Source organism: Rhododendron vialii, chromosome 2a (genome assembly GCF_030253575.1).
Source record: "Rhododendron vialii isolate Sample 1 chromosome 2a, ASM3025357v1".
Classification (NCBI taxonomy): Eukaryota; Viridiplantae; Streptophyta; class Magnoliopsida; order Ericales; family Ericaceae; genus Rhododendron; species Rhododendron vialii.
In genome coordinates, this window is record NC_080558.1 from 42352040 (window position 1) to 42364152 (window position 12113).

The following is a 12113-nucleotide window of genomic DNA, read 5'->3' on the forward strand; positions in this document are numbered from 1 at the left end:
CGTGATCTTTTCAATATATGTGACCAAGCGATCGTTGAATGAGTAACACAATTTGGAATCTTAATAAGATAATTTCAAGTTTGACTCATCGTTTTTTTTTAATAGCTTCAAGTTTGAGTCGTTAATGACTCACCTCGATCTCAAACTAACTTTCGGGGGTAATAATTACAAGCTAATCTCAAGTATGTAGGTGAAATTTTGTTTGAAAGCTTGAGGGTTTTGAATATTCATGATTTGTTTATGTCACTATCTGACTCGAACAAGCTTTTATCCAGCGAATATAAGCTCAAATTAGAGTATATTAGATTATTTAGAGAGAGTGAGAGTGTGTGTGTCCGGGGTTTTTTTTAACACTTTGGGAAAAAGTTTGTGTGTGATGACACCATGGGGTCTATATATACTAATTACTACTAAATTTGATAGGTTCATTTATCAAAAAATTAAAAAATTAATACAATATAAAACCAGTCAAAACAAACAACCCTATATAAATCGACGCGATCACAGCTTTTTTCCTGAAAAGTTACTCAATCTTATTTTGTCAATTGTCAATTAATACGTATGCTCATCGATCCAGATCAGCGGATATTATAGCTCATATTTATGGTAGATCAACGCGATCACAACTCTTTTCTCGGACATTTACTCTATCTAGCTTATTTTGTCAATTGTCAATAAATATGTATGGTCATCCAGATCAGCGGATATATGTATGGTCATCCAGATCAGCGGATATTATTTGCTCATGTTTGTGGTAATGTGGATGGATACATTATAAATAAAATAATATACTTTGACGAACAAATAAACACCGGTCAAAAACAGAACAAAGAAAAAGAATGTGTGTAATTGAAGAAAGAGATGATGTAAATCTTTGATTGACTTAATAATTACAGTCATTATTTACAAAAAATAAAAAAGAAAAGAAATCGGCCATTTATGGTATGATGATACGGTGCAAATTAAATACTAGTAATTAACTATTGACACCCGAGATTCATTGTACCGAGAAATTGATATAAGAATTGCTACTAGAACAGCAACTGATGTACAGACAATGCGCACAATATGTTCATTTTGTTTAAAATATTTTATTTAGGGTCTTTGTGTAAAAAATCAGCTCCATTCGATATTGGTAACAGCATTCATTTATGAAATGTCCAATTTTGCTTCAAAATTTAGGCTAGCAAATATGAACGTTTCGTAAACACCCTTAACGATATCGGATAGAGCTGATTTTCACGGAGACTCTAAACAAAATATTTTCAACAAAATGAGTGGCTCCGATTATCTTTTTTGGACCTGAGACAGGCCCAAAAACACGTTGTACGCGTTGTCTATACAGTAGTTGCTGTGCCACATATTGGATTTGTGAGTTTTTTTTAACCATATTCGCATTTCCATTTCAACGATTAATTAGTTACCACAAATCATGGGGGGGGGGGGGGGGGGGGGTCACATTTTTTTTTTTTTTTGCCATTATTCATTAAATTTAACCTACTCTATCGATCCTAAGGGATTTGGAGAGGGATTTTTATGGGAATCGAACCCTATCTATATGCATGGGAATATAAGGGAGGGGTGACTTTTGACACCCGAGATTCTTTGTACTGAGAAATTGGTATAGCTTTGTCTGGGTTTGTCACTCTTTTTTTCTATGGGTACAACAAAGGCTGTATAGATAGCGGGTACATATCAACTTTAGACCCGTCTTGAGTTTCACAAAATTGATCAGAACTGCTCGTTTTGTTTAAAATATTTTTCCAGAATTCGTGTGGAAAATCAGCTTAATCTGATATCTGTAATAGTATTTACAAAACATCCAACTTTGCTTCAGAATTCAGGCCAAATTCTAAAGCAAAATTGGATGTTACGTAAACGCCCTTACTGATATTGGATTGAGTTGATTTTTAGTAAGACGAAAAACAAAATGAGCAGGTCCAATCTTCTTTGTGGGATCCGAGACAAGTCTAGAATTGATCTGTACAACTGTCTGTACAGCTTTTGTTGTAGTCATATTCGGATGCCCCTCTTCCAACTCGAATGCCCGATCCTCTTTCTTATCTTATACTTCAAATAATGTCCCACTGTGGTTGCGTCCAATCTATTTCCATCTCTCTCTTCTCCAAGAAAAACAATCAAAACCAAATTTAGGTTATGTCTCTTGTCCATTTTATCTCCATATTTTGCGTTTATTTTTCAAAATTAGTCGCTCTTTATGTGGTAGACCTCTACAGATTAAACAAAACGAGTTTCAGTGTTTAGTGTTAAGGAAAATATAGTTCCACATTACTTGGGACTTGGATGTGTAATCACTAATTTACTTTTGAGACCTTTCCACTCATTGCCAATTGATTTTGAGATGAATATAAAATTTTCAGCCTCCAAACTCCAATTTCGGTCTTTCTGAGAAGATTTTTGGTCCTATTGGTTGATTGTATGGTTTTCTTTGTTTTGTCCCCAGTGATTGGCTGGTTTTTGTATAGCTGGGGTATGCTCCTAGGAGATCGTAATGAGTTTGAGCTTCAATAACAGAATGTACGTATCAAAAATAAGAGTTTCAGTCAAGGGTAAACTATGGCGTTATTTTTTTTTTTTGAAAGGCAAAAGAAATTTTATTAATCTTTGAAAATAGAGTTATAAAGATTGAAGAAAACACGTGAAAAAAGGCATGACAATAAGGAGAAAACATCCCAACAACTATGGCATTATTTCTTGATTGGAGATCCCCAACGGTGGTCTTGCTTCATTTGAAGAACCCTGACGATGGGGTTAGTACTGGATTCGAAGATCACTCATGCTGTCCTTTCCCTTGGCAAGCGATGGTGGCTGGATTCTTGATTAGCGGGCAGTGGGAATAGACCCTTGGAATTAGACGAGGTAAGCGTAACATGGCCCAGACACCTTGGTTATAAAAAATATATATAAAAAGGGGGAGAGTGAGAGAGCGAGGGAAAGAGGTGGGGTGTTGGTGGGTAAAGTTATTATGCTGTTGCAATCAGTGGTGGCATTAATAAACTCAATTGTGGCATTATCGCTCAGTATATGAAATTAAACCAATTAGTTGGATATGACTTTTGTATTTCTCTATGAGACCAGGAGCTCAAATCTTCACATTTGCACTTGGGTGTTCTTGTCTTGGTATCTTTTGTGAATATTTCTCTTGCTAATGTAGCTAGTAGTTGGATTGAGCTTATAACGATTGTGGAATTATTTGGGATTGTTACTCCCCCTAATGCAACTAATATATATTTTTTGAACGGCGAAAATTTTTTTTATTAATCTTTAAATGTGAATACAAAGACCAAAAGGAGGAAGGAGAAGGACAACAAATGCACATCCGAGACCTAAGCCTTTGATTGGCAAGGTACCAATCAAAGGGACACCCCAAAGGACAGAGTCCAAAACCTAAGAAGCCTCAATGCCCGAATAAAATAATAAAGCGCAAAAGGAGCATAGCCCAACACCCAAAACGACCTAAATGCCCTAAGAGAAGGCCAAAGCCCAATAATTAAGCCCAAATACACAGAAACCCTAATGCACATATCTGGAATCCAGACGCCAAGCCGCCGCCGCGAAGAATCAAAACGCCGAGAACCCATCGTATGTCACCGATCCCAAAAACGCTCGGAGAATCGCCGGCTGTAGAGGCATCCACGTCAGACTGCCACACCTCGCATCACCGGCAAAAAACACCAAAACCCGTCCCAAAACTAAAACAAATCCAGCAACCACCGCACCACCACATGCCGCCGACTTTCACACCAGACAAAACAAACCATTACCCATGCACAAGATCTGACCACCAATCCCAGCCGTGAACGACTACACCACCAGATCCCTAGACGATGGGAAACCGATAAATAATCATCATCCGCCACCGCCTAGAAATCGCCAGCAAAGCTCCGACCTGGTGCTCGTGTCCACAGCCATTCCGGACATTTGTCGAAGACCTCTGCTTGCCGTTAGACTTATAGTGATTGTAGAATTGTTTATAGTTTCATGTAATCCTCATACTTGTATATCCTCCTATCGCTCGAAAACAAAGGTTTATGAAATTAAAATGTGTATAGAATCGGGAATATTTGTCGAGAGCTCTCCTCACGAAAGGTAATTGTTGTATGTACTATATTGTATTAGATATAATAGATATGGCTTCTTTTTAAATGAAATATTTAAAATCTCAGTATCTATATTATTTTTCTTGTAATTGCATTACTAATCGTAATTGCCATTTGGATTTTTCTTGTAATTGCATTACTAATCGTAATCGCCATTTGGCACTCTCATGGCTCTCCCCTCCAAAAGTAACTCAAAAACAAAATTTAGTAAAAGATGTTGAAATCAATTTTGCCACAGTGCAACCAATTTTTATCCTTATTGTACCAACTTCACATGCTGCTCACTCTATTTGCCGAAAATGATTGCCCGACTTATATAAAATGTGTGTATGTTTATTTTATTCAAGTAGTAATTGCGTATGCAGAATAAGAGCACAATTGGATTAAAAAGCCGGGAGTAACTTTTTTTTTTCTATATTCAAATAATTTTTTTACATTTATTAATTTTGAGTCAATTTTTTGTGACTTAATGATTCGTCTCAATGAAAGGAATAAAAAAAGTATAAAATTTTAATCGCAACTCATAATTTTCTTTAAAAAGACAAAAAAAAAAGTCAAAAAAACTATCTTTTTGACTTACTTTTCTTCTTTCTTAGAAAAATTAAGATTTCCGATCAATTTTATTTTTACTTTTTTTATTCCTCTCGTCGAGATGAAGCAATAAGTCAAAAATTTGAAGCAAAACTAATAAATGCGATTTTTTTTAAAAATTTGGGAAATTTTCAAAATACCCCCCAACCTTTACACCAAAATTCAATTAGACTCACAACCTTTCAAAAACTTCAATTTTACTCCCAACCTTATCTTCCGTTAATCAAAACGTCTCCTTCCGTCCAAATGACTAACAGATTTTGTTAAAAGCTCCTTTAAATACCGTCCCGATCAAATTTCGATAATCCGAACCGCTCAATGTATTTAAAACGTGATTTTAAGGTTACCCGTGCGAAATCAACAAATAAAATGAACGGAAAGGGCTTCATTTAAACAGTTTTTTATTGAGTGGTTCGGATCATCGAAATTCGATTGGGAAAGGGGAGGTGCAGATCGATCCGGATTTTGTTCAAGTCCGAACGTCTGGATTTTGCTTTGGTCTGCACCTCCTCTTTTTCGATCGAATTTCGATGATCCGAGCCGCTCAATGTGATTAGAACGTGATTTTAAGGGTACCGGCGAAAAATCTACAAAAAAAATGACCAGGAAGGGCTTCAATAAAAAACTGTTCAGATGAAGCCCTTCCCGGTCATTTTTTTTGCTGATTTCAAGAGTACCCTTAAAATCACGTTTTGAACATATTGAGCTGCTCGGATAATCAAAATTCGATCAGGACGATATTTAACGGAGCCTTTAACGGAATCTGTTAGTTATTCGGATGGAAGGGGGCAATTTAATTGATTAACGGAAGATAACGTTGGGAGTAAAATGCAAATTTTTAAAAGGTTGGGAGTCTAATTGAATTTTGGTGTAAAAGTTGGGGGGTATTTTGAATTTTTCCCAAAAAAAAAGTCACTTTTGACTTTTTAATCCAAATCCACCCAAGTGAGGTTTAATTATTTCTCTCCCATTATATTTTTTGCTTATGCCGGCATCCAAATTGGCAATTTCCGTTGGATTTTTCTACAAAGGGGAAGAATTATTCAGTAGAGGGCAAATGGAGATACAAGTAGAGGGCATATATGTCATTTTGTCACAATAGTTAACGCCGTCTAAGGTTAAATTAACGGAAAGGGGAATCTTGACAATGCCAGCAAACCTTAAGGAAGGTCAGTGACATTTCAAAAACCTCAGGGGAGGTCAGAGAAATTTACTCTATATTGAAAATCTCAATATCTATAGTATTAGTTTTCTTGTAATTGCAGTACTAATTCGTAATTGCCATTTGGCAGTCTCATGGCTTTCCCCTCCAAAAGTAACTCAAAAACAAAATTTTTAGTATATATAGTTCTAGTACAATGTAACAGAGATCGAGAGAACCAATAGAAGTAAAAGATGTTGAAATCTTTTCTGAAGTAGTGGAAGAAAAAATGCTTTAAATATTCATATCACTGAAATTTCATTCAATTAGCCGGACCACTGATGAAAACAGTGAGTTTATTTAAAATATATGGGTTTCAAGGAGAAACCGGCCGCCATCGCTCACACTGACCACACCACAACACACAGAGAGAGAATTGACAACGGTACATGGCCGGGCACAACATAACCAATTAATTAAGAAAACCACTGATGATGAAAACAGTGAGTTTATTTAAGATGGGTTCCAACTCCAAAGAGAGAAACCCGCCATCGCTCACACTGGCAGCTGACCACACCACAATACAAAGAGAGAACTAACAAACGCTACAATACAAACAACCATGGCCAAACACATGCATGACCATGGAAAAACACATGATAAACTTGGCAACGCAACAAACAACCATGGCCGGCCAAACAAGTTTTGAGCTCAACTAATAGAAGAGCTCAAAACTTGTCACACTCCGTTGGCATAAATGACAGGGTTTCTTTGTATAAGTCATGCACCACCAGGAAGTTTTGCTGCTGTATATTCCCATATATGGAGCTAGTATCACCTGAACCAAGCATGGCCAAACACGTCACCCCCAAACTGGAGTTCGGGAGCATATAGTTTTCCGTCGGTAAATCTAAATCTGCATGCGTAAAATGGAATACCAGCGAGGGTATCTCCACACGATCAGAAGGATCGGATGGCAACTCGAAGCAAAGATCAAGCCCGTTGGAGTCTAAAACGTCGACTACCGGAAGCTTTACCTGACGTTTGAACTCTTCCTTAACATGAGTATAAGCACTTTCCGCCAAGTGTGTAACTGACGTGCCCGAGTCTATCATCAGGCCCCCAGACCCATCAGCATTGAGAGCAAAAGTTGTTTTGTTTACGGGCAACCTAGTGCTACCAATCGTGATTCCTTCGAGAGAAAGATAATAAAAATCTGGGTTTTGAATCAAAGGGGTGGTTTTGATCTCCCCACCACCACCTGAGGAATTCACACTTGCATGGGAGCCTATCAAAAGAGTACTGGGTTTACTTCCATTCCAGGAAGTCAAGCAATATGAGAACGTGGGCTCACCCAACTGGGAGACGAGCGACAAGGGTCCGCGTCCGAAGCCTATCAGGCCCTCGGTCCCGAATCCCAAATTAAATAGACCACAACCAAACGTTACTTTCGGCACCTTGACCTTCTCGAAAGTAAAGGTCTCGGTGCCTAAAAAACCTAAAGTTAACCCAGTTCCGTATGTGTAGTTATACACGCACCCGTAGAAGGGGTTGCAATCTGAATCTGGCAGGTCTCGGCAAAATTGGCTGGTGCATGACACATTTGAAAAAGAGGAGGATTTCTTTGGATCAAACAACGGATTGGGCTGAGGAGCACACTTGAGACAAGGCTGGCATTGAGTCCATATGAGGTCGCTACCGGTATCCATTATACCAGAGTAGGACTTTGGCGGGGTCCCTATCGAAAAGTTCATAAGGTATTCGCCATTTCCTGCATAAACCGTGGTCTTGAGTTTTGGATGTTTAGCTTTCAAAACCATTTCATTGAACATTTGGAGTCTGCGGCTGGAACGCTTCACTGCCCGATATAAACGTTCAGAGTTAGTGAAGTTTCCACCCGAATCAATGTGGTTTAGAGTAATTTTGAAACCAGTTTTCATCAGTTGATCCTGATGATCATCGAGAGCTTGACGTGACGTGGAAAATGCGGGTGAAATAGATATGAGAATCAAAGCTAGGGTAAGAAAGAGGTGGGAGGATAGAGATGGTGGTGATGAAGCCATATATGATGAGTGGTGTGAGAAGTAAGACACAGGCATATCAGTAGTTATAATGAATGAAATGGAACATCTGTTGTGTTCTGCCCCAATGTGAAAAGGAGAACATCTAGTGAAAAAGAGAAAAGAAAGCAAAAGCCAGCTGCGCCGTGGGCTTTGGGCTTTTGGGTGGAAGAGAAAAAAAGGAAAATGACGATCAAAGATGTGTTTTGATAATTAATACCCGTCAATGACATGCAGAAAATATTTATTAATGCTAAAAATATTTTTGGCAGGTATTAAGTCGTCATTTTTCCGAAAAAAAGGGTACATTTGTTGGGCTCTAGATTCTTCTTTGGCAATTGAAGGGCTTTTATGTCATGGGTGTGTAAAAGGAGCATGTGCCGAGTGTGAAAAAGGAGAAAGGGTAAGTGTATAGCCCCTTAGGGGGTTGCCGGATACACCGGCCTGGAGGTGAGAGGAGAGTAGAAGCTCAAGAGGATTGGTTCATCTCACATTGTAATTGTCTATTTTTCAATTCTAGCTACTCTTTGAGCCCAATTTTTAATCCTGAATATATATTTTGACAACAAACTAAAAAAATCCACTAAACACCAAATATACAAACATCTGCAAGAATAATACTCAAAGTTACTCTATAAATCTAATTACCATAGAATTCATATTCTTTGAAATAAAACTTTTAACAAGATTAAACAAAAAGTCATTCTAAATGACGAGAATGTCTGGTATTTTTCCCAAAATTTTTAATTTGGTCGTTGCCGGTATCCATTATACCGTAGTAGGACATTGGCGGGATCCCTATCGAAAAGTTCATAAGGTATTCGCCATGTCCTACATAAACCGCAGTTTGGAGTTTTTGAATTTTTAGCTGTCAAAACCGTTTCATTGAACACTTAGAGCCTGTGACTGGAATGCTTCACTGCCAGATATAAATGTAAGGCAAGCAAACTCACACGAGTTGGTCTAGGGTTCGCACGCGCAAGTCTTCTTGCATGCATATGGATCATTGCATGCAAGTTTTCCCTATTCATGCCAACTTCCAGTTAGTGCACTGTTTTGGCTTTTTAACAGTATTTTGGATTTTATCTCATTTATTGCTTATTGTATCATAAATTCATGATATCTATCATATCCTGCAAATTGTTACAGTTTTAATCCTCTTAAACTATTTCCCGCCCTAAATAGTTAAAAATAGATTAATAAAGAAGAATCTCAAATGTTTTCACAAAATGTCTAAGTAGAGATCGATCTCCGGATTGGGCGAGAGGGGTGCCTTAAAACTCTTCCCCTCTCGTAACTTGGCTCCCAAACCCAGATATGGTTATGACGGACTGGTGCTTTCACTTTTCAAACCAAACAGCGTAGAAAGCGTTTCAAGCTCGGTTTCTTGGGTGTCGGACTTTCAAACCCAAGTGGCGACACTGAATTGAGCGCTTGTCCTGCTAGCGCTCCCTCGATCCGGCTTTTTAAACCAAAATTTAAGGGCATGTTGCGCACACCTACATTAATTGGTTAAGCTTTGCTAAGGGCATTTTAAGATTTTTGAATTTTTTCTTGTTTTGTCCTTATTCAAATTTTTTCCGCGTTTGTTAGTTTTGTGCTTAACTTTTGTGGATTATTGATTCATCGTGTCAAGACGAATCGAAAAAATTATAAATTATAAATTCTACCCAAAATTTTGAAATATCTAAGATAAAGTCCAAAAAATATATGGGTAAAAGTTATACTCCCTCCGTCCCCTTATTATAGTCCAGTATTCCATTTTGGGTTGTTCCTTAATAAGTGTCCATTTGGTAAAATTAAAAGTAGATTCCATTTTAAAAAGTTAGTGAGTAAAAAGTGTAATGATGATGGGTAAGTATGGAAAGTGGAGGAAAAAGTTGATGTGAAAGGTATAATAATGATGTTTTTTTAATAAGTTGGAGTTACGAAGTAAGACATTTAAAAAGGGACGAAAAGAGTAATTTTTTACTTTTCTGATTCGTCTTGACAAGACAAATTAATAATCTGCAAAAGTTAAGCGCAAAACTAACAAACATGAAATTTTTTGCATGAGGAGAAAAGAAGAAAAAACTCAAAAATCTTAGCGGAACGGGGCCTCAATACATTCCCTTAAAAGAAAAAACAATTAAGGAGACGTATCAATGAAATCACCCTGGGTTAGTGCAACGGTAGTGGCTTGGTAGGAACTAGGAAGCCTTTAGTTTGAAATTCGATATGCCATCGATTATTCCTGTATTAATTGGCCAATCTTTATGAAACTTTATCCGGACATTAAATTGGGTCTTGTTAAGGGACGATGAGATTAGACTCTTGAATTAGTTGGTTCAGTGAGCCGAATGTCAAAGTTCTAGCAAAAAATACTTGAAATCTATATGTAAATGAGTTTATAAAGGTCCTTTGAGGTGTATAGATTGACAAAAAGCTAACTCACAATAAAAAAAAAATTCTATGAACACACCCATTTACATGCACAATTTTATACATCCATCAACAATCATGTGTGAAACCCACGCACATCGGCTACAGGAAATGATCTCCATAGCATAGAGCTAAGGGACTATTTTTGAAAAAACCTTCTATTCCTATCGCACCGGATATTATATATGACTGCAGCTAGAGAGAGCTCGTGATCGATTCCCCTGAGCAGCGATCTGTCCTTGGGGCCACTTGACCTCACGAACACACACATGAAAAGGGCTGGAGAAATTAGTCACAGTTCATCGGGACACTCTTCATTACAAAAAAAAAGGGGATCCCCGCCCAAACACTAGCAGAGTACGAGAAAGAATGTGTGGAGATATGTTCCTGGGCCAATCCACTCAAGCACACACCATCAGTGAGGCAAATGAAAGGTCATGAGGAATCATGATAATAAGTGTCCTAATGATCTATTTATGCCGAAGTGACAAAAGTTTTTGGTACGGTGTTCCCCGCCAATATGCACATCTCTCTCAATGATGTAAAGCTAGAGAGCGACACGAAATTACAGCACCTCCGGTTTCCACTTTTTGTTGTGTCACCATTCTACTCAAGGGCTTGTTTGTTTGTTAGGATTAATATTGTATGAATATACGGAGTATTATTTTTGCCAATCTATCGGATTAGTAATGATCGAATTAGTACTACATATCCAGTAATATCCTACATTGTACACTTTGCCGTATGATATATCTGAGACATGTATAATTCGTATTGTAAGTATTATAATCAAATGCTGAGGAGTTGGACATTGCTTGGCACAAGTACGTACGAGGCTCATCAGAGATTTTTTCTCTTCAGTATGAAAACAAAACGAGTTAACAAAATCTCTAGAAACACTCGATTGAGTTGGCCAAAATCTCTAGAAACGCTCGATTTAGCATAGTTCTACGATGAAACAGAGAGAACTCAACAAACAAAAGTAAGAGATGCTGGAAGCTTTTATGAAGTACTGGAACAAATGATGGTAGAATTCATATCACTGAAATTTCATTCAATTCCAGGGAGAAACCCGCCATCGCACGCACTGACCACGCCACATTAATACAGAGAGAGAATTGGCAACGCTACAAACTACCATGGCCAAACACATGATAAACTTGGCAACGCTACAAACAACCATTGCCATACAAGTTTTTAGCTCAACTAATAGAAGAGCTCAAAACTTGTCACTTGTCACACTCCGTTGGTATAAATGATAGGGTTTCCTTGTATATGTCATACACCACCAGGATCTTTTGCTGCTGTATACTCCCAAATGTGCAGGAAGTATCACCTGAACCAAGCATGAGCAAACACATGATACCTGAATCAAAGATCATGTAGTTTTCCGTTGGTAAATCTAAATCTGCATCCGTAAAATGGAATACCAGTGGGGGTATCTCCACACGATCAGAAGGATCGGATGGCAACTCGAAGCAAAGATCAACCTCGAAGGAGTTACGTCCATTGAATTGCGGAAGCTTTACTTGAGAGATGAACTCTTCCTTAACACGAGTATAAGCACTTTCCGCCAAACGTGTAATCGGCGTGCCTGAGTCTATGAACAGGCCACCAGACCCATCAGCATTGAGAGCAAAAGTTGTTTTGTTTACAGGCAACCTAGTGCTACCAATCGTGATTCCTTCGAGAGAAAGATAGTACAAAGTGGGTATTAATGGGTTTTGAATCGAATCTAATCAAAAAAAAAAAAAAAAAGGGTTTTGAATCGAAGGGGTG

General features: G+C 37.9%; 2 protein-coding genes across 2 annotated transcripts in view; both read right to left on the reverse strand.

The window, feature by feature from the left end:
- Nucleotides 1-6345: 6345 nt before the first annotated feature.
- On the reverse strand, nt 6346-8095 carry LOC131317850 (aspartic proteinase nepenthesin-1-like). Its single transcript, XM_058347520.1, has one exon. It carries the CDS (start codon nt 7950-7952, stop codon nt 6582-6584), a length of 1371 nt encoding a protein of 456 aa, XP_058203503.1. The 5' UTR covers nt 7953-8095; the 3' UTR covers nt 6346-6581.
- Nucleotides 8096-11301: 3206 nt separating this feature from the next.
- The window catches only part of LOC131317852 (aspartic proteinase nepenthesin-1-like), a 44129-nt gene continuing 43317 nt past the window's right edge, over nt 11302-12113 (reverse strand). Inside the window, exon 2 of the mRNA XM_058347522.1 lies at nt 11302-11540. The gene's annotated coding sequence lies outside the window, so the exon portion shown is untranslated. The remainder of the gene's footprint in view (nt 11541-12113) is intronic.